The following is a 22,223-nucleotide window of genomic DNA, read 5'->3' on the forward strand; positions in this document are numbered from 1 at the left end:
GGAAGTGGTCCCTACACGGGGGCTGGAAATCTGGCAGGCTTGTGTACAGAGCGTACAAGGGGACAGGAAGAGGAAGTCTGCTTACTCACTCCCGTCCATCCTTCACCCTTTGTGTCGGAATCTAGCCCCTCTGCAAATCTCCCAGAGCTGGGACGCTGTCCTCTTTCTCTTCTGTACAACGCTAAGCCCTTGTTAAACTATTATGATGATAAATAAAAATACACTGCTGCATCTCCATGGCCCTTCCCCCTGCCAATAACTTTTTAGTTAATCACAAAGAAGAGTTAGCAGGGATACATCTGCAGAGATGAAACACAGCCTTTGTTTTCACTAGAACCAACTGGGAAAATTTTGACAGGAATTGTTGCTTTGGAAAGAATTTTGTTTTGAAAAAAAAATCTATCAATGTTTTTTGACACCGGTACAAGTTTAGATTTGTTGATTTCAGAACGACTTTTCGTTTTGTCTTTTATATAAAAGTCAAAATCAGAGTAAAAAGTTTTGATGATCTTGGAAGAATTTTTGAAATTTTATTTAAATGATTTTTTAAAATTCATTTTGTGGGAAATTTTGAAATTCTGTTCTTTCCTTTGCAATTCTGAATGAAACCAATTTGAAATCACAGAATTTCACATGAAAAGGAAATTTCAGTTCCCACCCAGCTCTAGTTATTCAATCAAATTTAGATTAAACTCTGCCATGTATCACACTCCCGTCTCAGTGATCTAAGTGTCACTGAAGTTTCTTCAGGTGCAGGTGAATCCCATTCTTGGAGCGCAAAACGAGCTGAGGTATTTTGATGGGGGGCTTGGCTGGATCAGGGGAGAGTTCAAAGCGCAGCAGAGTCTGCATAAGAGCCACCTTCAACTCGTTCATGGCAAACTGCTGCCCGATGCAGTTCCTGAGCAGAGAGAAGTGACAAATATTTCATCTCTAAAGTTACCAAAGACACTTAATATAGTAAACAGAGCACAAGGGACGACCACTGAAATAGTTAACGGGATTCATTTCTATCCAGTGGTTAGTAGAAAGGGTTGGAAAATGGAAATTCCTTCCCACAACAAAATTTTGCATTTTTGTCATTTTTTTTTCCATCTCAAATAAGCCTGGAAATGTGACAGCCTGGGGAGCCAACCAGCCCCAAATTCCCTGAGTAGAGTGTGGTGCAGAGAAGCAGCTGGCAGCTGCTCTTTCTTCACCAAGTAGACAAGAGATGGCAACAGAGCTGTAAACATAATTCTTATCTGATGTTAAACATCTTCCCCAGCTAATGCCTGCAGCCAAAGAACATACCTGTTTAATTTAACTATGTCGGGCAAGAAAAATACCCAAGTGCTGCACTTTGCTCTCTCCAGTCACAGTATAAATTGACTAGTCTGTAAGGTGCCACAAGGACTTCTCATTGGTTTTTATAGTATAAAGACCAGGTCTGAAGCCAGTTTAAAGTGGCAAAGAGCCATCAACTTTTCTATGTGGATTTAGATTGGCTAAGCATTAGCTTTGTATGGGTATTTGTTTTGGATAAACTGAGTGGTGAAGCTGGTTGGGGTTTTCCCACTGGAATGATTTTCCAACAGAAAATGCAGTCTGAGCAAAAATGAAATTTTTCTAAAGAACATTTCCAATTTTTGTTGGAAAACTTTGAGGAAAATCTAAATAAAAACTTCTGTAAGCCAGGCAGGCAGCTTGGGATAAATGGGGAACATTCATTTAGATATTCCAAAGAAAAATTTCAGTTTTGAAGAAATTGCCCCTTCTGTCAGAAAATTATTCCAACAGAAAATTCTTCACCAGCTCTACTGGATAGTTTATCAGAAACAAACTTAGGCAGAGGGCTGGTGTGAATCAGCATAGATTCAGTGAAGCTGACGAAACTATGCCATCTACACTGGCTGAGAATCTGGTCCCTGTGGTGGAACAGGAGAGAACAATTAGCAGCACCTAACGGTGTTTCTCTTGGCTGATTTGTAATTAAGCAAAAGGTTTGCTCTTTTGTTGCAGGCACTTGTCAGGGAAGGAGGATTCTAGACACAAGTGACAATTACATGTACAGCTCTGCTGTGAATACAGCAGGAAAGCTGCCACCTCCTCTCTCCACAGTGAAGAATATGTACAGAGTAGTTCTTCACAAGTCTTGCCCAAGGTCCCACAGCACATCAGTGGGTAAGCCAGGCATAGATGCCAAGTCTCTAGACTTACCTGTCCACTAGACCACCCCATGTCCTAATTGTGCAATAGAGCCTACAATGTGCTAGACACTTGGCAATATAGACAACAAAGGACAGTCCCTTCCCCCAAAGAGTTGACAAACAAACAAGCAGACAGAGGCCAGGGCAGGAAAATAACAAAATAATTTTCTATACCAATCAACAAGGTTCCCTACAGGCAGCACAGCAAAAAGTGGGACATAACATTGGAGAGAAGCAGGGGCCTTGCCGATGAGTTCAAGGTCAAACCACGTATAGGAGACCACACAGAAGATGGTATGGAGGTATTGTTCTGACATGCTGTGGATTTAAACAGACATAAGCCTGAGCTGGATCCAGATCTAAGAGTTTCCTAAGTTAGAGGATGTTTGAATTTGGAGTTTTGCTTCAGTCCCGAATGTTCCTTTTTAAGCACACACTGTTGAATACCTTGAGAGCACATGTAAAACAAGAGCACACTGATATGGCACATGGCAAAGACAAAAGGTGAAATTCTATTCCCCAATGACAAAACTCCCACTAACTTCACTGGAACTGGAATGTCACCCCAAGCTGGGAGTGATTCATCAGTGTCCAAGGAAAATTATTTTATTTAACTAAAGCAACAGATAGAATTAAATATACTCCACCTGGGTCCAGCTGCAAAAGGCAGAAAAGCATAGGAATGGCATCCAGCTGAGTTCTCTGGTGAGAATCTCAAAGGGTCGAAGACCTGCAAAGAATAATAAAGACACATAGTTATGAAACTATCGCTTAGTTTGGCAACCGAGCTTAGCTAGTAAGGGCCAGATTCCACTCTCAGTTACCCTTGCACAAGCCCACTAAAGGCAAGTAAACAGCCTTATCTTAATGACAGGGGACAATGTGTACCAATGGTTTGGGTAGGGAAAAGGGACACAATTTCCATCACAATCTCTCTCCATAGGTAACACCATGTATTAGTATATGGCTCCCAGCTTACAGCAGAGAAATGGCCCGATGCAGAAGATCCTTGAGACATCTACAAACTTCCCAAAATGAAAACGGGTGGGTGTGGCCCAAACAAATATAGGAGGAGTCAGGGCAATGAAAGGTATTGTGTCAGCTTTAGGATTTGGCCTAATGCATGGGTGAACCTGGTTTTCTCTCCACCCTCAATTAAAAATTCACATAGAAACAAAATTTAGTTTTCTCTGGACCTTCCATATCCCACATATCCCCTAAAATCTACAGTTAAGTGGAGTCTTCATACAGCATGAACATTGTGTTATCTACGTACTCCTAGTGAAAATTGGTCATCTACCCAAGGAAAGGGCCTACTTGCTGCTTCATGTGCACATAGGAACTTCTCATTGATCAGACATATAGCTATCCCATATCCAAAAATATCTTATCAGTTTCAAGTAAAAAAAGAAGTACCTCTGGATCATGCCAGACTGTGGGGTTTCTGTGAAGACCATAAATATTCAGTGAAACCAGGGATCCTATTAAGAATCACAGAAATAAATCATCATAAGGCAGGAAAAACGTGTCCTAGATCATAGTGTTCTGTCCACCGACACTTGTGGAATCCTGCAAAACTAGATTAGTATCAAATCCCCTTTTGAAGTCCTATTTTCTTCTGCCACCCATGTGTTGATTGAGTAATAGAGTTCCATCAGGGGACCACCTCATTCTTTACTGACTAATAAAACAAAAATTGTCCAAAAATGTTAAAGAATTTCTACAGACGGTGAAAAAAGTCACTTCAGGTAAGCATCAGGAGAAGGGGAAAATCCAAAAGATGTTAGAGATGAAAGAGTCCTGGTGGACGTGCTCCATGTCCTTATCAATGCAAAGTTTTTCCTTGTGATTTATTCTCCTGCTCTTTGTCTTATCTGCTTTTAAATAAGTCTACACCTTTTACCTTTGAAGATTTTGGAACAACTTATACATCACACAATTAGGAATTGACTCTTGGTATTTAATTGTATAGCTGCCACGTTGAGGAGCCCCAACCATAGCCCAGGACCCCACTGTGCTAGGTGCTGTCCAAACACAGAACAAAAATACAGTCCCTGCCCCCAATGAACTTACAGTCTAAGTATAAGACAAGAGACAACAGATGGAATCAGACAGACTGATGGAGGAGTTCGCAGAAGTAACATTCATCATCATGACAGGCAGCTGTCTCAGCACATTAGCAGCCTAGGTGTGATTTTTTTGAAGGGTTTATGGCAAAGGGAGAGTTTTAATGATGGTTCCTCCCAAGTGTGAGGAGCAGCATGGCAGAAAGCATGAAGATGCTTGTTGGAAAATTTAACAAGTAGGCAATGGATGCTGATATCATGGCCTGGCTGGAGGTGGGAGTTGACCTTTTGATACAGAAGGAGGGATGATAGGTAAGGGTGAGGAATGCGATAGGTCATGAAGGGCCTACCAAGTGAAGACAAGTAGCTTATGTTTGATACAATAGAGAAGAGGAAGCCAGTGGAGGAATGCAAAGAGGGATGACAAGGTCAAAGTGACCTTGGTCACAGGCTGGGAAAATAACCTTTGGAGCAGCATTTTAAATGCACATCAGTGGGGCAAGATTGCATTGTTCAAGGCCAGAGAAAAGGATGTTGTCATGACATGTGAGATAATGAGAGCAGGGCTACAGTTTTAGCTGTGTGGCTGGATAGGAAAGTCCAGATTTTAGAACCATTATGCAGAAACAACCTCAAGACTTAGACATAAATCTATCTCTAGGTTCTCACATCCAGGCTGAGTAAAGATGATGTCCAAGTTACAGGCCTCAGTGATGGGTAACAGGGTGGTCAAGAAAGGAGGTAGCAAAGATGGTTTTGGAGGGAAGAGTAAGAGTTCTGTTTTGTCTATGTTAAGCTTGAGCTGATGGCTAGACATCCACAAGGAGATGTCAGAGACAGGCTGAGATTTTTTTTGGACAGAAGGAGACGGGTCTGGAGTAGAAAGACAGATCTGTGAATCATCCACACGGAGATGGTAGTTGAATTTGCGTTTGTGGATGTTCTTGATATTTAGCCTAAATCAAGTATCACACTATTACTCCAAATAATAGTCCGTGTGTCTCCCTAAACAATTCCCCTCTCTCCTTTCATTCTCTGTATATAAAATGCTTTTGGAATGAGAGGCAAAATACAAATAAGAGACATGAGGATCACTGCCATTGATGTACAGGCACACAACAACCTAATAAGCATTTAAAGAGGAGATAGACTAAGCAGACCTTTTGGTAAGGTACGTCCATCAACAAATGTTACAGGTGCACTGAGTTCTCGTCCTACGAGAGGTACTGGAGGGTAAAGACGAAGAGCCTCTTTGATGCACATGGTGGTGTAGGTCATCTTCCCAAAGTCATCCCTGAAAGGAACCAGAGGCAGAAATTAGGGACAACTGACAATGGCCAAAAAGATATTGTTCATATTTTTTACAGAGATTCACCCAAAGGCAGAGCTGTGACCTGGAAAACAGAAAACTGAAAGGTGAACGTTATAACCTGTAAGTCAAGCAAATTGCAAGCAGATGAGAGTTCTCAGTGCGAGAGCCATGGAGGAGGGAGAGCGGTGGGGAGGTACTGCTTATGCAAGCCAAGTAGAGGAGGGAGAGTTCTCCCTCTGGTTTTATAAGAGAAGGGAGAGCTGTATTCTGCCCAGCTCCCTTAGTTTAAAAGGAGCTGAAAGGGGAAGGGTGATTAGAATGGACACACTTAGGCAACCTTCTCTACCTCTCCATCTATAATATATAGAGTTATTAGGGCTTAAGGCAAGAAGGAACCATTAGATCATCTAGTCTGACCTCCTATATATCACAGACCATTAAATTTCACCCAGATCCCTCTGAACTGAGCCCAGTTGTGCCCAATAGCTTATGTCTGACTAAAGCATATTTTCCAAAAACATACCCGACCTTGATATGAAGATATCTAGAGATAGAGACTCCACCACTTCCTCTCATTCTTTGTTCCAATGGTCAATCGCCCTCACTTTTAAAAATGTGTCCATTTTCTAATTGCAGGATGTCTGGCTTCAGCTTCTAGCCACTGGCTCTTGTTATGTCTTTCTCCACTAGATTAAAGAGCTCTTTAGTACCTAGTATTTTCTTCCCATGAAAGACACTGTTGTCAGATGACCTCTCAATCCTCTTTTTGATAAGCTAAATAAACTGTGCTCTTTAAGTCTCTCATTTCAAGGCATTTTCTCCAGCCGTTGAAGCTGGAGTACAGGACTCGACGGGAGAGCGCTTGGGGATTGATTTATCGCGTCTAGATTAGACGCGATAAATCGACACCCACTAGATTGATTGCTGCCTGCCGATCTGGCGGGTAGTGTAGACATACTCTAAGTCTCTCATTGTAAGGCAGTTTCTCCAGCCCTTGAAGTGTTTTGATGATTCTTTTTAGCACCCTTTCCAACTTTTCAACAACCTTTTTAAAACATGGACACTAGAACTGGATGCAATATTCCAGAATCTGTCTCACCAATGTTCTATGCAGAGATGGGACAGTTGACTCATGCCAAGCTGCAAATGCCATTCTATTTTTTGAATGCTATTTTGACTATAAACTGCTATATGCCCTCTGGGTTGTACTGTGGCCTCCATCTTGAGCTGGACCACCCAGGAAGTGTTGGGAAAAATCTTTACATCTAGCACAGGGGCTAAAAATGGGAAACCATCAAGAACCATCAACCTTGATGGTCCTGCATTCAAGTAAGTTCACCCCAGAACAAAAGGCTGCCTGCAGTCCAGGAGAACTAGCTTTCCCAATTGGGAACTGGGTGGTAGGGGGAGAGACAACTGGGGTTAATAAACTGATCACAGGAGAGGGGTTTCAAGTTATTTGGGAGATCACTTGTAAGGAATATTAAGTTCTCACCATTGAACAGTTTCTCTGTCTCCCAGAATCTCTTTGATCTCTTCCCTGCATCTCTGCTGGTGCTCTGGGTGCAGGGCCATACAGTACAAGAGCCAGGAGATCCCACTGGCCGTGGTATTGTGACCTTCAAACATAAACGTATCCACCTCGGCACGTAGGTCTTCATCGGATAATCCAGCTCCATTTTCATCCTAACGACACACGGCTTCTATCAGGTTTCATGGGTTTTCCCAGGAAAGAGATATGAGGCTTCCTGCTGCTCAGAGTTTAAGTGACAAATGTGTTAGAAAGGAAACCCTGGAGCATTGATCAGACCTTCCCTTTAGGTTGGGGAGAAATGTAAGAATCCCCACATGTGAGATGAACTCCTGTGACGCAGAAAGGTACAACTGCCGTCCTTGCAGTCCCTCAAATGCAGATACTGCTTCCTGCTTGCTCACTCTGGAGGACAAGAAACCTCCTGGAGGGATAGTGAGTAGTAAGGAGGAAGCTGGGACATACTTGTCCCCTCCTCCTTCACTAGCCCATGGAAAGGGTGAGATGCACCAAGGGAAACACATTGCATCCCTTAGAAGGGATATAGCAGTGAACTTACTAGTACCCCCATGTACAGTGCAGCAGCGGGCGGAGATTTCTCTCTCCTCCCAGTGCTTCCCCAGGCTAACACAAAGCTGAGCTTAAATCAAGGGTCGGCAAACTATGGCCCACTGTCCTCATCCAGCCCATAGGACCGTCCTGCCTGGCCTCCAAGCTCCTGGCCTGGGAGGCTTGCCCACAACCCCTCCCCTGCTGTCGCCCCTCCCTCGCAGCCTCAGCTCGCTCGTAATGCTCTGGTCGGCGGGGTTGTGAGCTCCTGGGACAGCGGAGCTGCAGAGCCCGGCCTGACCTGTGGTGGGTGGTGGCGGTGGTGGTGGCGTGGCCTGGCTCCAGCCGGGTGGCATGACTGTAGCGCCACAAGGCACCTGTGCTCCAGGCAGCGCGGTAAGGGGGCAGGGAGCGGGGGGGGAGGGGTTTGGATAGAGGGCAGGGGAGTTCGTGGTGCTGATCAGGAGTGAGGGTGTGGATGGTGGTCAGGGAGGAAATAGGGGGTTGAATGGGGGCAGGGGTCCCAGGGGGAAGTCAGGAAGGAGGGGGGATGGATGGATCGAGTGGCAGGTAGTAGTCAGAGGCAGGGAGTCCGGGGGCAGTCAAGGGAGAGGGAGAAGGGGTGGTTGGATGGGGTTAGGGTCCTGAGCGGGCCATCAGGAATGAGAGGATGGGTTGGATGGGGCGGCAGGGGTGCAGAGACAGTCAGGGGACAGGGAGCAGGGGTGTGAGGATGGGGCAGGGGTCCCAGAGGGGCTGTCAGGAAATGGGGGGGGTTGGATGGGGCAAAAGCTTTTGGGGGAGAGGGCAGATAGGAGGTGTGGGCCTCGCCATGACCCCCTCCTATAACCGGCCCTCCATACAATATACAAAACCCGATGCGGCCCACAGGCCAAAAAGTTTGCCCTCCTTGGCTTAAATGGTACACACAGTCCTGCATAATTACATTGCCACCCAGTCACTGCTGAGTTAAAATGATCATTTCTATAAAACGATCACTCTTTCGATCTACAGGAGTCTGCTTATGTCTTGCCAGTGACTATACTTTGTAAAAATGAGACTAAGTGTGGTTTATAACCTCGACTGCACATGAACAAGCCTATAGCGTTTGTGTGGCTTTAACTATGCACACAGGACTCTGCAGTCACAGAGTTGGGGCAGAACCCATCCCTTGTGTCAAAACTATGCTTCTGAACATTGATGAATCCGGCCAATCAATTTTAACCTTTTCCCTGAACAGAAATATATATTTTTTGGAAGCTGCTGTCCACAATGCCCAGGCCTCTCTCAGTGCTGCTACTCGAAATGCTCACATACTTGGCTCCAAACAGTTCTTGCAACACTCACTTTCGCACTCAGAAGGATGTCCAGAAAGTCCAGGTGGCGCCTCCTCTGGATCTTTTCAAGCTCTTGCTCATCTTTAAGGGACTCCTTTCTTTCTCTGATCACTTTATCTGCATCAGGAAAACATTAAAGTAATTATATCCCATTCGGAGCCATATGTGCACTGTGATTTTCCAGAACCCCAATGGATCCCAAAATACCCAGGAACCAGAATTCTTTGATTCTCATAATTTCTGAAATGAGATGGATCACTCTGCATGGCTTCTGGGGGATGTAAAGAATCTGGGCCACTGCGGAGGTGCCTGAACTACCTACACCAATGGGCGCTTCTCTTGTTGGTGTAGGTACTCCACCTTCCTGAAAGGCGGTAGTTATATCAATGGGAGAAGACCTCCCATTGACTTAGGGCTGTCCACACCACAAGTTAGGTCACTATAACTACTTTGCTCAGGGATGTGGATTTTCCACATTGCTGAGTGACGTAGTTATACCGACATAAGTCTGTAGTGTAGACTAGGTCTTATCTTGGAGCCTGGTACAAATCCTGAATGAGAGGTGAGAAGAGGATAGCAGGAAATACCTGTTTGCTTATGTGCCAATCTGCAGGCCTTGCGGAATCGACGCCCTTGAGAACTGAGCCAGTAAACGAGATGGTTGTGATGCAGGGGTGTCTGGATTCTCTGTTGCACCATCAAGCTGAGGTCCATGACTGTTTGGATATATAAGTTCTCACTACAGAGAGAGAGTCAAGAGAGAGATGGATAAAGACTGGGCAGCGAGTTTGAGTGTATTGGGGGACAGACTGCAAAGATTTCAGAGTTGTTGATTTTAATGGCAAGTGTGTGGTTAGTGCAAGACTAAGGTCACCCAGCATGACAGCAATGTGAACAGGCGGTAACGTAGTGAAACTGCCTCAGAGAATGGCCTTTTCCTTGCAAAGCATTCAGGCCAGCCTGCACGAGGCAAAGCAGTGTTCCCGGGGAGTAACTTGAGTGCTTGTAGTTGAATGTCTTGAGTTTGCAGCACTTCTGCCTGGCCTTTCACCCCCAGTATAAGTGTCTGATAAGCCATGTGCCCGGTCCTATGAGGTGCCAAGTGCCCTCAGCTCTCCTTTATTGCAATAGGAGTGGCAGGCACTCTGCGCCTTCCCACTTCAGGCTTTTGGGTTGTGACACTGAGGAACCAAAAGTCACTAGTCACATGAAAACTTAGGGCTGATCTCGAGTCCATTGAATTCCATAGCAACCCCCCCCACTAACTTCACCAGAGCAAAATCAGACCGGGGTGCTGGAACAATTTGTACAGTGGGGGTGCTGAGAGCCATTGAACCAAACTGTAAACCCTGCATATAATGGAAACCACATCAAGCCAGCGTGTGCAGGAGCACCTCCAGAACCCCTAGTTCCAGCACCTCCGGATCAGACTCATTATGATTTTAGCGGCTCTTAGATTTGAATAGTTGTGTAATATGATTGACTGTATAGGAAGCAGCTTTCTTGGTTTGCCTTGAAACAATGCCCCTTGTCTCAGTTAAACAACAACAATCTCATGTTTGTTACCACCCCCATCAAACAACACCGATTTCTCATAAAGATCAGCTGATGGCATCAATATATTAGTAGCTTCTGCATTTAAAAGATGCCAGCACGTCTAGCTCCTGAGCAGGCTGTAAGTGGAGTTAAAGTGGGTCCCAGCACCCCAGATCCCAATACTCCCCTGTATTAGTGACATGAAGATCAATAGGCTAATGATCCACTACTTCTATCACATCTGTGTAGTTCCCAGTTTGGACACAATTGCACCACACTGAATTTAAAGTCATTTAAGGCCAACAAGGACTTTTCATCAGGATTTGACACTTGCCTGTACTGACCTGTCAGTCTGGCAGTTGCTCTGGTAACTGAAGGCGGATTTCATGATGCTGTCGAGAGTCATCAAGCTGACATGTTCAAAGAGCTCCACTGACTTATCCTGTGTGATCAGCTGTTTCCATTTATCCTATTGGAAAAGAGTAATGAGAAGGGAGACATTTTCTTGGGAGTACAGAATCCTGGTTGCAGCCATTCACTTGGGTCTGGGCCACCTCTTGCATCTGGGGATGTTGGACCTGTGAGCAGGTGGCTGTAATTTTTAACAGTCCAGCCAGTTTCACTGACAGTCTTGAGATTAAACCCTGGGTTGCATGGAAGGCTGAGAGACGGCAGGAGCGCCTTTAACAGGGCTCATTGTCCACCAAGTCATCACAGGTCACTCTGTGGAGATGTGCAATGGGTTAGCATGGGCTCTCTTCTGCTCACTGTGCTACACTGCTGCAGCGCTGGCAGCCGACCCAACATGCACCAAAGAGAACATTCTCAATGTTTTTAAATCTTTCTAATCTACTAGGTAAAGGTTCTTAAATCAGGAAGGGGCACTAGGAGGTTTGAACTCATGATGGTGCCAACAGCCGTTCCTACCAGCATCACGCGGACAGAATCTGCCATCATGGTCACGTAAGGTTTCAAAAGATCAATGTGAAACCCTGGCGTCAGCAGCCTCCGATGCTGGAACCACTTTGGCCCATTTAAGATCAACAGTCCTTGCCCTGTGGAGGAGCACAGTGCAAAAGAGCTGGTTAGATCACTTCCTACTAAGCAATGGATCATGTCAGGTGCCATGATACAATCCAGCCAGAATATGAATGAATATCTGCTCAGTTCTATCCAGTGTATTCATCAGGAAGAAAAGAGTTTTTCTTTAGAACATAAGAACATCCATACTGGGTCAGACCACTTGTCCATCTAGCCCAGTGGTTCTCAACCAGGGGTACGCAGAGGTCTCATCAAATCATCTAGATATTTGCCTAGTTTTACAACAGGCTACATAAAAAGCAATAGTGAAGTTAGTACAAACTAAAATTTCATACAATGACTCGTTTATAGTGCTTTATATACTATACACTGAAATGTAAGTACAATATTTATATTCCAAATGATTTATTTTATAATTATATGGTAAAAATGTGAAAGTCAGCAATTTTTCAGTAAGTGCTGTGACACTTGTATTTTTATGTCTGATTTTGTAAGCAAGTAGTTTTAAAATGAGGTGAAATTTGGGGCTACTCAAGAGCAATCAAATTCTTAAAAGGGGTACAGTCTGGAAATGTTGAGAGCCACTAATTTAGCCCAGTACCCTGTCTTCCAACAGTGGTCAATGCCAGGTGCTTCAGAGGTTATGAACAGAACAGGGCAATTATGCAATGACAACGTCATCTGCTCCTGCCTTCTGGCAGTCAGAGGTGAGGGACACCAAGAACATGGGGCTGCATCCCTGAGCCTCTTTGTTATTAGCCATTGATGGACCTATCCTCCATGAGCTTATCTATTTCTTTTTTGAACCCAGTTAGACTTTTAGCCTTCACAACTTATCCTGGCAATGAGTTCCACAGGTTGACACTGTGTTGACACTGTGTACTTCTTTTGCTGAGTGACATCATTAAACATCTTTGATTTCACTTAGAGCTTTTTGGAGAACCAATATTTTTTTCCCCTGTGAGAAATTTCAAAAGAAAAATCTTTGTTTGAAAATTTTTAATCAACAATTTTCAGTTTTCCTGTGGGAACCAAACCAAAATTCATTTTGAATCAACCATTCTGTAATTAAATGCAAGCTTGCAATTTGTTTAGACTTAAAATGTCATTTTGTTTCAACCAAAACAACCAAAAGAAAATGATATTTTAAGACAAAGCAGAACATTTTTCATCGAGAAATTTCCTGCTGAAAGCTGAACAGTTGTCAGAATTGATATTTTTCCGTACACATTTCAGTTTCAACAAAGCCATGTTTTTTTGAGGAGAAAATGTTATGCACCAAACAGTCTAATTTCAATCCAGACAAGGAAATTCAAGTTTAAGGCTCAAAGATGATCTGATACTTGTTTATGTTTTTCACGTATTACCACTTAATATCACATGTAAAATATTGTATCTAATGTGCTCTCAGCTAAACCTCTGAAATATCTAGTTACAATGATGACATGAGTAAAAGGATGGAACTTAACCTCCATTTCTCAATCTGAACTCAGATTTCTCCACTTTCCTGTATTTCATTCACACCTTCCAGTTACTGTCACAGTCGTTTTTGTCAAGGCCGGCGCTACCATTTAGGCAGCCTAGGCAATCGCCTAGGGGGCCAGAATTATTGGTGGGCGGCATTTTGCCAGAGGGGGTGGCAGGCGGCTCCGGTGGAGCTGCCGCAGTGGTGCCTGAGGAGGGTCTGGTGGTCCGCGGCTCCGGTGGAGCTGCCGCAGTCGTGCCTGCGGACAGTCGGCTCCTCGCGCGGCTCTGGTGGACCACCCGCAGGTATGACTGCGGCAGCTCCACCGGAGCCGCGGACCACCAGACCCTTCGCAGGCACCACTGCGGCAACTCCACTGGAGCCGCAGGACCAGCGCGTGGGGCAGCGAAATTGCCATTCACGCTAGGGCGCTCACACCCCTAGTGCCGGTCCTGGTTTTTATGTTAGCTATTAAATGCTATCACTCTGTATCTATGTGGTACAAGAAATGATGCTGCTTCCCTCATGAATATCACCAGCAATATTGTTACATGAGGTAAATGAGAATGAAATATGATAGTACAAACCAATCCAGGGAACCAGGAAACTGTATATCACAAGAGACTTAGGGTCTGTAGAATTCAACAGAGAAGAGAAATATATTATTAGGGTAAAATGATACTGAAGGTGAATAAGGTGCTACTCATGGTGAGTAAGGCATCAAAATCTGATCCTATGTTAGTCAAACATTATTAGAATTACTTCTAAGCTTTAATCATGCTCTCACTAGTAGCAAAATCTGTACCGGGAAGGACAATCTCCATACAGGAAAACTCTTACATTTTATATCAAGGTTCCATTGATAGATTCTAAAGGGTTAATAAATGTCTGACAGACATTGTAAGCGTGTAACAGAGAGGAGGAATAGGTGTTGTTATAGGGGGTTATAGCCACATGAGAAAAAGGCACAACAGATGGCTCTAAGCAACCTACTGACCTCTTGGACTCCTCTATAGCAATTGACAAGCCATTTGTTAATACATCAATTCTTTCTAATCATTGACTATTTATAAATAGAGCCTTACTAAAAAAACGGTGACCACAATTCTCTCTATTTAGAGCATGCTCTTCTCCTCATTCATCCATCTATCCAGATTCATTCCCATCACCATAGTGTCAGAGCACTGGGGAAAGACCAAATTGGATTAGTTATGCTTAAAACCCCTTCCAATAAATACATCACCTCCCAGTCTGCATTTTTCAGTTTGTGCCTGCTCAGACTTGCTCTTTTGCTTAGGAATCATTAGCCTCTGATTCTCATTATGTGTAAAAAGTACAGAGCTTTTTTAATACCATTACTTAATTCAGGCTTTTTCTTCAGTGCAGCCTTAGCTTGAGTTATAACTTGAGTGTTGCCCCTAACTCAAGTCCCATCTGTACTGAAAAAAACATAAGTCAAGTGTAGTGGTGCTTTCAGCTGAGCAGGCCTGGCCCATTGAGGAAGAGGCTACAGCTCTAGTGAACACAACCTGTCATTTTCCAGGTATGTGCAATGAGCAAACCTTTCTGGAGTGTGGGCAATACAGATTGAAATGGACATTAACGGCTGCCTTTTCAGATTGGCCTAAATAGGTCTACCTTTTTCCACCCACAAAGTTGCAGGCATAAATAATTGCAGGGCCTGTGTAGCTGGTGTAAATCACGTTCAGTGCTTGGGCTTCAGCACTTATTAATTTCTCTTCAGATGGAGAGTGATCATTTTCTGTGTGAGTATTGAAAACAGTTGATCAAAATGCTTACAAAATACACTGATTTCATTCTGTGCCAGTTTCCATCTTAAAACAGTGGCATTTTCTTTGAATCGATGCTTTTCATGTCCATTTCTGAGACCTCTGCTTTACAGATAATAGCATTCAGTGGCATTTGCAGTATGGAATGATATCACTAGCACTCAGATATAAGAGGTGTTATATTTTTGGACCCAGCAAAGAAGGAGATAGACACAGTGGGAGCTGCTAGAAACACAGCTTTGTGCTGTGCTTGCTTTATTGTTCTAGCCGAAAAACTGAAACTAACAAGAAAGTGAGGGGCATAGCACTGGGAAGGAGGGAGCACTTAAACATTTAGAAAAACTTTTTGGCAGTTTACAGCCAAATATTTGTGGAGTTTTGAGTTTGGTTTTCCAATGAAAAGTTGACCTTTTCAACAGAAAATGCCCCAGTGTTCTGACCAGCTCTGTGAGGGGCACTTTTTTAAATGAAAAGGCTTGTGAGGAATGGGTCCCGATCAGCTCTACTCTTGAGTTAATTAATGCATTTTGCCTGTTAGAAGCATAAGGAAATTGGCAGTCTGGGCCTTTCTTAAGTGGATTCCAGCTGCAGTATTTCCTTGCTTTTCAATAGATAACAATTTTAGAATCCAGGGATTTGGGGTTCCCTTTTATTGTGATCCAAAAATCACATCTAATCCACAATAGTGATTGCTACTATTAATAAGGCATTAAATAGGTTCTTGGTGGTACTCTTTAAAGGTACTTATATGAAAGGCAGGATTCAGTAAGGGATCTCGTGCATTCCCAAACCCTAGGACTGGGGACACTTCAACACTGTGATCTGGGGATTAGAAAATACCCTGAGATGCCAATATTCACAATGTTTAGATTGAAATCTCTGCTTTCCATAGTACAGATTGCAACTACAATTTCACTTCTCAGTGGGCTCTGTGCAGGAAAAATAATAGAGTTACAAGGTTTGCACATGGGACTCCCATTAACTTCTGCAGCTATATTGTCAGGGGATCTGGGTACAAGAGTAACTAAATGTGCAATGCATTGTCCCTGAAAGAACTCTGATTCCATGTGGACAACACTGCCTTCTAGTGTGAGAATTAAAAACAGGCCTGCAGCATAGATTCACTACTGAGCAAACCGAACATGTACAGGGAGAGAAACCAGAATATTGACGCACTGGCATGGAGTTTGAACCACACTGGGCTATTGTAACAGAAAAATAAAACAGCCCTATTTTCTATATGTGTCAGCCAATATAACTGGGAGTGAACGGGGGACTTCGACCGCTGAAAACATGAGTCTGTATATCTTGTATGGAGCTAAAGAGCCTCTGGGTGCAGCTGAGAGGTGTAACAGACCCAGGCTCTCTTTGGAATGGATCTGGAAGGGGCACACGTTCACTAACAGGTCACGTCTCCTTAAGATTGACCAGTATCATGGCCTCTTTTGCTGCCGTCTTTAATAGGGCAGCAAAAGAGCTAATACGTTAAATATAATGGGCAAGATTCTCACTTGCCTTCTTGTGGCTGTGCAGGCGCATAATGTCTCACTGACAACAGCCCTTCTATTTAGCCTGCACAGACTGCAGTTTCAGGGGGCGGGGGGGAGGAAAGGTGAGATCCGACGCTGCAGTGTTACTACTTCTGAACCCCAGCAAGCTGGGCAGGGAATAGGACAGGAGGGGAGCAGAGTGGCCACAGAGCTGTGGCTTCTCCCCCCACAGATGGCAGATGTAATAACCCAGTGCAAGCTTAAAGGTGTTAAGAGCTAGAAGCCATTTGCAGTGCATAACAACTTTACTGAACCTATAAACTTACAAACCATACAACAGATGCTATTATTCTTATATATGCCTCTATGTGATCTCTCTCCCCAGAGGCTTGTTAGAATTTATTTATTCATTTCTATATCTTGGACAGCTAATATTGATTATTTGTAAGCATTTGCTTTCAATTTTGTATTTAAATTTTGACAGTTGTGCGAAGTTATGGGTTAGCTTTTTTCATATCATCAATTCAAATTTTTCACAGTTTCAGGAAATGATGGGGCGGGGATCAGACAATAATTATTTAAAGACAGACAGAGATTGAGATTCAAAAAGCTAACACTTTCTAACCATTAAAACACACTTTGTCAACATCACATTGACAAAGTTAGTAGCCTTAAATCAAACTCCAAGTTTTCCTATCTGTATATTTTGATTTATTATCTATGGAAATATTTCCTTCCTCTGTTTGTGTGTGTATTTGAAATTGATGTTCACCAACATTTATCAACGCATCTAATCCTTCCAAGCCTATATAGATATGCCAACCCCCCATCCCCCATCCTCCCCCCACACACGAAGAAGCAAGCTGCATCCTACAAATAATTGCATCAACCTACACGCCAGCTGATGCTAAGGAGAACCCAGGCTGGAGCTGCAAGTCTTTTAGTCAATTTCCTTCCCAGGGTTGCTCTTGGGCTAATCTAGCTATGGCCACCCCCATGCAGGAGTAAGACACAATACAAATCATATACGAAAGCCTAGGCATCTGACATCCTCAGCCATCAGTGGCCTTTAGATCAGTCAGAACTGGTACCTGAAATCATTGATCAATGAACAAATTATTTTTAGATTGACTTTTATCATAACACCAAAGAGCCTCAGAGTGCCACATTACTAAACATTAACAGCTCGTTGTGGGACCACTCAGCTGTCGTTGTGGCTTCTGCTGTACTCCAACTCTTCCCCTGGCAGCAGTTATTTCTGATCTCATCGTGATATGAGCCTTCGGCTTCTTCCAAGGAGGCCTTTGCCAATGACATTTGACACATCAGGATGGGCTGTGGGCCAGCATTAGCGTGTCTCCAGTCTGAATTGACACTGACAGTGTTGGCATGGGACAGATCTCTGTCTGGTAGCGAACTTGCCTTGTAAGGAAGAGGAAGGCATTGCTCAGGCTGGGGGCAGAGCGTCTGGCATCCTATACATGGGGACTAAAGTGAAAGCTCACTCCTGTGTAGAGGGCCAGCCCAAGACCTTTGCATCAGGGTTTGGCTAAAGAGGAACCATTTGTACATAGTAATTTTTCTGACTAATTTTCCATACAATAAGATACCCTGCAGTGTAATGATCAAAGCAACTGATTCTGGACAAAGGCAAGAGAGAGAAAGATAACTTGGGTCTATACCGTAAGTGCCAAGTAGATTCCTAGATTCCTCTTGTTTCAAACTGGCATCTTGAAATAAGAGAGCATTTCCCTTTCCCATTTTTTGTTGTCTAGAATACACAACTAGCTAAAGATGTCCCTAGTTTATTTTTAAGATGGAAGGTAAATGCTGACACTGCAGAGCAAGGCATTTCTGGGCCTTCTCACCTGTCTCTTTCCTGCACTAGGATAAGTGGGAACAGCTGATCGCACAGGAGAAGTCAGTGGAGCTCTTTGAACATGTCAGCTTGATGACTCTCGACGGCATCATGAAATGTGCCTTCAGTTACCAGAGCAACTGCCAGACAGACAGGTCAGTACCAGATGCTCTTGGGTTCTGATGGAAAGTTGCTATTCATTGGCTGTGAATAAACTGTGCAAGTTGCTTATGACTGGTAAATTTATCCCACCTTCATTTTAAAAGTTGTCGAACAGTCAACAGTCAGCATCGTGGAGGTGAATGCCTGGCTGCGAAGATGGTGTCGCCAGGAGAGCTTTGGCTTCCTCGACCACGGGATGCTAGTCGAGGAAGGACTGCTAGGCACAGATGGTGTTCACCTTTCGAGGAGGGGAAAGGCCTTATTTGCGCACAGACTGGCTAACCTAGTAAGGAGGGCTTTAAACTAGGTTCGACGGGGACAGGTTTTAGGGATGGCCTTCGTAAGATGACTTACAGCACCATGTGCATTAAGGAGAGCCTTCGCCTTTACCCTCCACTACCTGGAGTGTCCCGACAGCTCAGCAAATCCATCACATTCCACGATGGACGTACTTTACCAGAAGGTCTGTATTCAGTTCCCTCTTTTCCATTAATTTTTAATAGTCAAATTCTGCTCTCAGCTATATAGGTACAACTGCCATTGACAGCCATGAGAGTTACACCTAACGGAGAGAAGGATGTGGCCCGCCCCTAAATAAGTTATATGCCAGTAGAAGAGCAAGCATTTATATTAAAAACTGCAGACAGAACGCTCTGGTTGGCAGGAGATGAAGTGCAGTAAGAAGAAGGGGATTAGAATCAAACTGTTGGAAACCAATTGAATGAATTCTGACGCAAAAATGTTCAGTCACATTGTTGACCGCTCTAATATCGCGAAGAGCGGAGACTTAAGTCCTTTAGAAAGGGGCACTCAATTGCTCTAGGGACTAGTGTTGGGTAATGGAATTGCAAATTCTGCCATTGAAAAGCAACATATGACATTAGTGAGCAAGAATTATTTGTGACCACTAGTCATGGACCTATATGAAATGAATCAGTGATCTAAGTTCAATTAATAGATTCTATGGCTGGAGGGGACCATCGGGATCATCTAGTCTCACTTTCTGTATAGCACAGGCCAGAGAACTGCCCCCACCCTCCCCAAATAATTCCTAGAGTAGAAAATTATTTTAGAAAAGCATCCAATTTTGATTTTAAAATGGTCAGTGATGGAGAATCCACCACAACCATTGGTAAATTGTTCCATAATTGCTCACTGTTAATTTCTGCCTTTTCACAGTGGATTGGTACCATATCACACAAAACCCCACCACAACTGAAACACAACTGAAGAGAGTAGAGATGGAATGAGAGCTTGGAGATGAAGCTCCCTCCAGGCCAGTACTGTGAAACCTTGGCCTGGCTCAGGGGGCAACTGACGCTGCTCCTGCCTAGGGCATTTCCTATCGGTTGACAAACAGATTTCTTTCTGCAGGATTATCAGGCCAGCACCCTGTCCTGCTTCTGAACATTGCACAATATTTATTTTAAAAAAAATGAGGAAAGTTGGACTTTGCTCTCCTGTATCCATTGCATTTAATTTGTTCTTTCTGTAAAACAATTTTCAACTCAAAATGGCCACCTGGCTGTTAAAGACCATACCATAACAGTCTTTCATAGACAGGACCGGTGCAAGGATGTTTCGTGCCCTAGGCAAAACTTCCACCTTACACCGTCCCCATCTCTGAGCCCTCGCCCTGAGGCACCCCCCCACGGCAGCTCCCCACCCCCCACCCTCTGCCCCGAGGCACCCCCCATCCCAGCTCACCCCTGCTCCGCCTCCACCCCAAGCACGCCATGGCTGCTTCACTTCTCTTGCCTCCCAGGCTTGAGGTGCCAATCAGCTTAGGCGCCACAAGCCTGGGAGGCGGGAGAAGTGAAGCAGCCATGGCGTGCTCGGGGAGGAGGCGGGACAGGGCTGAGCTGGAGCGGGAAGTTCCCCTGCGTGCTGCCCCCCCCTTACTTGCTGCAGGTGGCCCTCCCCGCGCTCCCCTGCCCCAGCTCCCTCTGCCTAAATGCCGGCGGCGACCAGGGCAGCTGAAGATCCGGCCGCCGTGGTCGCTGCTGAAGAAAATGCCGCCCCCCAAATCCTAGCGCCCTAGGCGACCGCCTAGGTCACCTAAATGGTTGCACCGGCCCTGTTCACATATCTAACCAAACTGTCCGCATTAGGCCCATGAGCAGCCCAGGTTTTAGTCTTAAATCAGGGAGACAGAGCCTGCCCTGTCATAGCCACATCCAGAACTGGCTTTTGAAAGCTGCAGCCAACCCTTTTTATCTGGCTTGCTGGCCCCTGATTGGCCCCTGCCTGCTCCCAGCCCTTCGAACCTCACTTATTCCTCCAGCAACTGATCCTGGGAGGCCTCTCTAGGCAACTCCTGGATGTTTGAACTCACTGCTCTTCTCTCCCGAAAGGACTGCTTCATACGGCGGGATTACCATGGCAGCAGGCCTCCAGCAGGGGGCAGCGAGCACCTAGTATCCCACTGTCAGAAGGAATCAGCAGATTTTCACCCTGTTGACTTGTTCTCCTCCTAAATGGATACTGAACAAGTGACATTTAATTTGGAAAACAAATAAAAGAAAAATCCTCCAACAGGGCCTGAGCTGAAGCCCATTGACTTCACCGGGTGTTAGTTCAGGTCCCTAAAGCCCAAGAGAATAGGTGCCTGGCCCCTTGTGAAAGGCAGCGTAGGAGTTCGCAGTCTCACTGGTGCGGCACCCCCTGCTGGTCATCTGGGAATTAGCTCTTCTCCAGCCTCATAAGTGCCCTCTGCAGGCTGGTGTCTCACCTGCCTCAGGCCCCTGTGTCCCTCCCAGACCCCGGTGACTTTTACCTCACGGTTCTGCCCCAGCAGTACCCCCAAGCGCTGGGTCTCTCCTCCCAAGGGAACCCCCAACTCTCTATACCCACTTTGCCTCAGTGGCTACAGACAGTCATCATCTAGCCCCTTTCTCAAGGGGCAGACTGCAGTCCATAATGGCCACTCATCACTGGCAAGGGGGTTGGACCAGCTGCCTCTGCCTATCCCTGGGCTACACTTGTGTAGCCCCAGTACCTGCTTAGGCCTTACCCAGAGCCTCAGCCTCGGGAGTTGCCAGGCTGCAGCACCCCAGCTCCTCTTGCCTTTCCCCAGCACTGCTCTGTGGCAGGAAGCCTCTGTTCCCAGGCAGCTAGGTCCTTCCCATTCCAAGGCTGGAGTGAGACTGACCCAGCTCCTCTCTTAACTCTTTTATCAGGGCCTGCTGTGGCCTGGTTAGGTGTGGCCACAGCTGTGGCTGCTTCCCCAACCAACCTACCTTTACTCCTCAAGCTGGAATTTACACTCCCGCTCAAAGTGTAGACATACCCCAAGACAGAACTATTCAAAACTGCCCTTTGTTCTTCCAAGCCCACTGCCCCGCTCTTAAACATGTGAAAACATCTGAGTGAAATGATCCCATCTTGACCTACAGATGGAGAGACAAGACAAACAGATTATTTTGTACTGAAGCTCTACTCTTCTGATCAGCAAGTGGGCTGCTAAATCAGGCTGGGGAAGATGTCGGTGCAGCAGAAATTTGTTGCTAATTTCCACTTCCTGGCCACTTCAGCAAGTGTCAAATGCAGACAGATGGAATAAAATGGATTAAGAACAAAGAAATTATTATTTCACTAGGAGGGTGGTGAAGCACTGGAATGGGTTACCTAGGGAGGTGGTGGGATCTCCATCTTTAGAGGTTTTTAAGGCCCAGCTTTATAAAGCCCTGGTTGGGATGATTTAGTTGGTGTTGGTCCTGCTTTGAGCAGGGGGTTGGACTAGATGACCTCCTGAGGTCTTTTCCAACCCTAATATTCTATGATTCTATGAAATAGTAGGTACCTACATCCCAATTCCTGTTCAAAGATTCATAAGACAAATGGCAAAACTTCAGTGGGCGTTAGTGGAGTTAGGATTTCATCCATAGACTAAGGCCA

General features: G+C 44.9%; 1 protein-coding gene across 1 annotated transcript in view; it reads right to left on the reverse strand.

Annotated features, from left to right (window-relative positions):
* Window positions 1-459: 459 nt before the first annotated feature.
* LOC127055116 (cytochrome P450 4B1-like) overlaps window positions 460-22,223 on the reverse strand; it is a 202,061-nt gene continuing 180,297 nt past the window's right edge. Inside the window, exons 2-11 of the mRNA XM_050961737.1 lie at window positions 13,614-13,658; window positions 11,448-11,575; window positions 10,865-10,989; window positions 9,572-9,723; window positions 8,995-9,101; window positions 7,063-7,253; window positions 5,416-5,549; window positions 3,606-3,670; window positions 2,837-2,919; window positions 460-901 (exon numbers count right to left, since the gene is read on the reverse strand). Of these exons, the coding sequence (XP_050817694.1) occupies window positions 733-901; window positions 2,837-2,919; window positions 3,606-3,670; window positions 5,416-5,549; window positions 7,063-7,253; window positions 8,995-9,101; window positions 9,572-9,723; window positions 10,865-10,989; window positions 11,448-11,575; window positions 13,614-13,658 (1,199 nt within the window). The 3' untranslated portion in view covers window positions 460-732. The remainder of the gene's footprint in view (window positions 902-2,836; window positions 2,920-3,605; window positions 3,671-5,415; window positions 5,550-7,062; window positions 7,254-8,994; window positions 9,102-9,571; window positions 9,724-10,864; window positions 10,990-11,447; window positions 11,576-13,613; window positions 13,659-22,223) is intronic.

The sequence above is a fragment of the Gopherus flavomarginatus genome, chromosome 7, assembly GCF_025201925.1.
Source record: "Gopherus flavomarginatus isolate rGopFla2 chromosome 7, rGopFla2.mat.asm, whole genome shotgun sequence".
Lineage (NCBI taxonomy): Eukaryota > Metazoa > Chordata > Testudines > Testudinidae > Gopherus > Gopherus flavomarginatus.